Source organism: Gavialis gangeticus, unplaced genomic scaffold (assembly GCF_001723915.1).
Source record: "Gavialis gangeticus isolate Ggan-Ray unplaced genomic scaffold, GavGan_comp1, whole genome shotgun sequence".
In the NCBI taxonomy this organism is placed as follows: Eukaryota; Metazoa; Chordata; order Crocodylia; family Gavialidae; genus Gavialis; species Gavialis gangeticus.
In genome coordinates, this window is record NW_017729030.1 from 13,890,486 (window position 1) to 13,896,036 (window position 5,551).

The following is a 5,551-nucleotide window of genomic DNA, read 5'->3' on the forward strand; positions in this document are numbered from 1 at the left end:
TGGGGTAAAAGACAGAAGAGAGATTAAAGGGCATCTTGTATGGGGAAAAGAGATGGAGGGCACATGTTTCCTGAGGAATAATGTAAGATTTGCCCTGGAAAAGGTCAGAGCTTCTCCAGGGAGGCCACTCTCACAGTTTGGCAAACACTGCTGTGGTGGTTACTCACGGGTAAGTGACACATTCCTTTTGTGCTGCTCAGTCACCATACCCCACCCCCCCAACTTGAAGAGAGAAGAAATTTGTGGGGAACTCATAACCAAAGTTATTTTGTTAGTGCAAATGTGAATGCTTCATGATTAATGGGCCAGATTCTTCTACCTCCACCGGTAGTGAATGCCACTCAGTAGGCCTGCTGAATTCAATGGGACTTGTTGCATGAACAAGTGCTATTCGGTATGCGTCATAGTTGCAGAATCTGGCTTTGCATAATTTGCATTACAATTGTTGTGTTTTATAGAACTCAGTCATGAATCCACTTCTGAACAACTTGCATGAAAACTTGGCTCGCCTTTGTCAGAACAGATTTAATTAGTTGCTTATCCCTGTTGGAGCAATGAAGGGAAACAGATCAAGCCAGCAGAACGTTACTGTGCATGGGCATAAACATCAAGAAACAGCTTCGCACAATTGCTCTTAGCAGAAAGTGATGCAGCTTGTAATCAATGTTTCATGCTGCTTTTTTTCAATCAGTCCAAGTCCATGAGTCTTGTCAATTCAAGCAAATATAGAAAAAATTCCCATGGATGGACTAACCTACAGCTGTGTTGGGTTCTGGTGCTGCCAGTGTTCCCAGCTGTTGCATTATCATTATTTATTCCAGCATAACCTGTAACAATAATATACCTATAATATGCAATAACAACAAAACACTTCACACTAGGCCCTGGTTCAGTCAAGCACTGAAGCATCTGCTTCATCTAAGCCATTTAAAAATTAAGAAATCATATGGGCATGTATACGTACAAGTGCCTTACAGAATTAGGCCTCTCAAGATTATATGAAGGAGGATTTCTGCAGTAGCTAGAAGATAGTGAGCTCATTGCATCACTGCCTTGCACAAATTAGATATGACCACTAAATTAGAACAGTAGTTCCATTCACTTTCTCTGCATGGATACAAGTGACTGTAACAGGGACAAAGTAATAGAGAATTGGACCATATCTTGTCTTTAAGGCCTGATAGTAGATATCTTCCTATGATTTCAGAAGGGCCAAATTCATGCCTTAGTGTAAATAGCCGCAATTCCAATTAACTCAGTAGAATTGCAATCACTTGCCCTAGTTCTGAATATTGGCTTCTGCAGCTGAAAATATATATAGGAGAAACTGGAGGGATTTGTTCTTCTCATCTGTATGCAAATGTGTATTTATGATGAAGTTTGTGCCTGGTCATGAAACACACAATGTTTTTAAAATGAATGTGAGTGGTGATAATTATGACTTTACAGACAAAGAATAAATCTCTGTACAGCCTCTGAGAAGCTAAAGCCTGGCCCGAATTCATCAGGTACCTCCTAGGAACCAGAATAATTTTTTTTTTAAATGCAGAGTATTTATTATGAGTGGCTGCATATCTGCACTTTGGCTGGCTTCCCTGCAGTATGGAGTGACCACATTACTATTTGCAACACAAGCTTTGATCAGGTGGCACTAAAAAGAAAAGAGGTGGGGCAAGCAGAGCTTTAAAAAGGAAAGGAGTGTGGTTTCAAGTTTGTATATAAACACCAACTATGTTTGGGGAAGGATGGTGCCTATAGATATCACTCATGCTCCTTCCAGGACCGTGGCAACAAATTATATAGATTTTCTGCTTTTAAGATTTAGCCAGCAGCTTGTTGCAAGGGAATTTGCAGTGATCCTTGTGAGTTTTCCTTTTAAACAGTGTTAAATTTGTGGCAAGGGTGTCAGGCATTTCATACTTGGCTTCCAGAAAAAGAGAGAGAGCGAGCACGAGCAAGTGAGTGAGCAAGAATGATGTGCGTGGGGAAGAAATCTTGCTGGAATTTCTTCAGAGGTTGTAGTTGGACATGGTAAGGACAAATGTGACAAGAAAAGCAAGGCAGCAAGAGAAAACTGGTATTGTGAAAAGATGTCCCAGTGTAAGAAACAAGCTGTTGTAGAAACGCTCTGGGATTACACATGTTCTTCTCATCCTGGATATGACTGAATACAAGCAAGTTGCTCTTGATTGACAGTTCACAAATCTCAAGATTATGTTTCTCTTACTTGCTGCTTTTTTGTCAGTGGTTTTTAAAATTGGTTTTGTTAACCTCTCAGCTCTACAGCACTGGAACTGTCCTAGGGGATACCGATTAGGAAGTGAAAACTCCACTTGTATAGGTAAGTAAGCAACTTTAATGTCACAATATTCAAGTGTTAAGAAAGCTGTATAGGCTTTTAACTTAGGTAAGAGTTTTAGCCTCTTAATTTTGTGTTTACTTATGCCTTTTACATAGTATATATATACATTAATATGTTTGCATCGATACATCAGCTTTTATTTAGCTGTTGCCTCACATGACCATCAGGACTTTGCTAGTACTTTTATATTATAGCAAAAGCAGCCACTTGACAATTCACCTATCTGAAAGTAAAAAGAAAGAAAAAGATGAATATGATTAATCAAGAGATACAGATTATTCTCTGGGTATTGATGTTCATATATATGGGTATCTGTAACATGTATGTGTGTATAAACCCCCACACGTGCGTGCACACACACACACATTTGTGTCTATATATATACACACACTACACATATATATGTATAGTGTACATGCACACACACACGCATATATATATATATATAAATAGTGTGTCCATGTATTCATTTATATACATGCATATTTACAGAAAGCTTTTTTTAATGGCAGCAAGCTATGTAATAGAAATGTATTGCTTCTCATGCTGCCAGGACCTATTTGATATCATATTATGCTAAAAATATATTGGTAAAATGCATTAAACTAATATTATTGTGGCAAGCTCTTAGTGATTTGGTTTTCTAGCTTTTGCCTCGCACAGCCAACAGGACTTTGCTAATACATTTGCAAATAAAGATTTATAACTCTGTAAGAAGAAAAGTGAAACAAGGCCTTTCTCTTGACATCCTGAAATTTGAAATTTTGAAAAGGCAGAGCCAGTGATGTAGTGTACTATACAGAAAGGCAGTGAGGAAATGCTCTGGATGTCTTTAAGTGAGGACCCCTAATATTAGAGGCAAGAACTTTGCTAGTGCTTCAGAAGTTCTGACTCAAGTTTTGACAGGATTCCAGTAATTTAATAACAGGTGCATCTTGGTGAGTTTTGCCAAGAAATAGCAAGTTGTAAACAGAAAAAGAAGTATGCATGTTAAATACCTTACTATTAAAAGAAAAGGAACAAGGCATTTCAGTCTGCGAGCAAGAAACTTAACTGAGAGCCTTCCAGAGAATGTTTTGGAGAATGAAAATTTGGGAGATCCTTGACGATTATGACTTCCAAGTATGTTGTAAAGGCTCAGTTGTGTCCTCACTTACACTAGGATGACTTCACTGATGCAAATTGGCTTGCTTAGGTGTAATTTAGAATAGAGTTTGGCTTTTGAAGGATCAGTGGAATTGATGGTTATCACCTTCATATTCAAATGATGGATGCCCAGAAAACTGAGATATGCATTCCAATGGTCTCTCTCCTGATCCTTCCCATAGAGAATGAGAGAGACTCCACTGCATTTTTATACTACGCTTGGGAGAAGATTTTTTAAAAATCACCTAAAACCAAGAAATAGAGTGGCCACTATGCCACTAGGAATTGAGGAAAAATTACTAGAATCTGTATTTATATGGTCTTTCAAGGCAACCTAGTAGGCATTGGGGATTTTGTGCAGTAACAATATGAACTCATAGATAATGTGGGCATGTGTCTTATAGCATGGAAAATGAAATGTGCTGAAAACTCCCCTCAGTTATGGGATGCAGTGTAGTGTAGAGCAGAATTTGGCCCAGTGTATAAAAGTGAAGAGTCCTTCTGTGGAATGAGTTTTATAATTTATAAGAAAATCTTACAAAGTCCTTTCTTTACTTGACTCTGTACTAAGATTTCTCTTATGAGAATAGAACTGCTAATAGTTGATATGAGTCCCAAAATAAGTACACAAACGTGTTCAGCATATAAGGGTGCGGTTGAAACATGCCAGGAAGCTGAGGGCAGATACTGAAGGAAACTGAGGGCTTAAATGTGGAGAGTGGGTGACATGACTCATATAGAAAACTTTGTGTAATGAAAATCACCCACTGAAGCTCAGTAGATATCTTTGGTGTTTGTAGGTCATAGCAAATATACCAATTAATAATAAGTGTTCCCACCATAGTTTGTTTTCCTGTTACTTCATCAGGGCCATACTAGCTGTAATGGTCTTCCCGAAACTGAGAAGACAACTGCCTATGATAACAACAGAAAGGGTCCTTCAAGGAACATTTACCAGAAAGCATATGGACTTTTCTAGATTTGTTTCTAACATTATTACTAATTAAAGACCAGAACACGATCTACTTAATTATGCCAAATAATACTTTGCTCCTAATTCTTCTTGTTCCACTGATTTCAAGGGATATTCAAAGATCAAAGCCTTATCCTTAGGGACCTAATTAAATCATGGAAACTGTGAAAAACAACATTGTCCACGATCGCTGGGAAATCCAGCATTGGCTGTTATTTCCCATGTAATCAATCAACAAAAAAAAGCAGTAGCGATAAAGATTGAGTGCAGGGGACCAATCAGTGATGAGGGGCAGGGCTGCCAGGGCCCCTGCACCAATCAGTGGTGAGGAGCAGGGCCACTGTGAAATGCCCGGCAAATCATCAATGTCTGCTGCGAGCAGGCCACAAAAAATCCTTTATCTTACTACAACTTAGGTAGGTCCCTACTTATCATGAGAAAGGGGAACATAACTGGGCACTAGATGTTTTAAATTTTGTTGTGATAATGAAAGCCATCTTATTTAAATCCTGATTAGAGGGCAAAGCAAACCAAAACAAAAAAGGACTACTCTTTCTTACTGAGGAAGAAACTAAACTAAACAGATTAGTTAGTCTCCCTGTCTCCCGCTGCCGGGCTGTGCTCCGAGTGGCTCTGGAGCCCCATGGAGCACAGCCCGGCAGTGGGAGGTGGGCAGAGCCAGGGCTGCACTCCGGTCGGCTCCTCCAGCCCCACGGAGCTCAGCCTGGCGGCAGGAGGTGGACAGAGCCAGGGTTGTGCTCCACCTCCCACCACTGGGCTGAGCACCATGGGGTTGCAGAGCTGCTTGTAGCGCAGCCCTGGCTCTCCCCTGCCTCCCACCACTGGGCCAGATGACAGGAGGGTGCCACTGCTGCCTGGGGCCAGGAGCAAGATCAGTCTTCCCCAGTGCTGGGCGTGGGCTGTGCCCAGTGCCAGTCCCAGGCAGCAGCAGCAGCCTCTTGTCATCTGGTGGAGATTCGCATCCCTCCTGGGGGTGCAGGCCCCTGGATTTGTGCCCCGGATGACGGGAGGCTGCTGCCACCAGCAAGTGTCATGAGTTTTTCTTTTTG

At 40.8% G+C, this 5,551-nt stretch overlaps 1 protein-coding gene across 2 annotated transcripts in view; it reads left to right on the plus strand.

Moving 5' to 3' along the window:
- The first annotated feature begins 1,738 nt into the window (after window positions 1–1,738).
- Window positions 1,739–5,551, plus strand: part of EGF (epidermal growth factor) — a 128,285-nt gene continuing 124,472 nt past the window's right edge. For both annotated transcript variants that reach the window (XM_019521971.1, XM_019521972.1), the window contains exon 1: window positions 1,739–2,341. In XM_019521971.1, coding sequence (XP_019377516.1) covers window positions 2,215–2,341 — 127 coding nt within the window. In that variant the 5' untranslated portion in view covers window positions 1,739–2,214. The remainder of the gene's footprint in view (window positions 2,342–5,551) is intronic.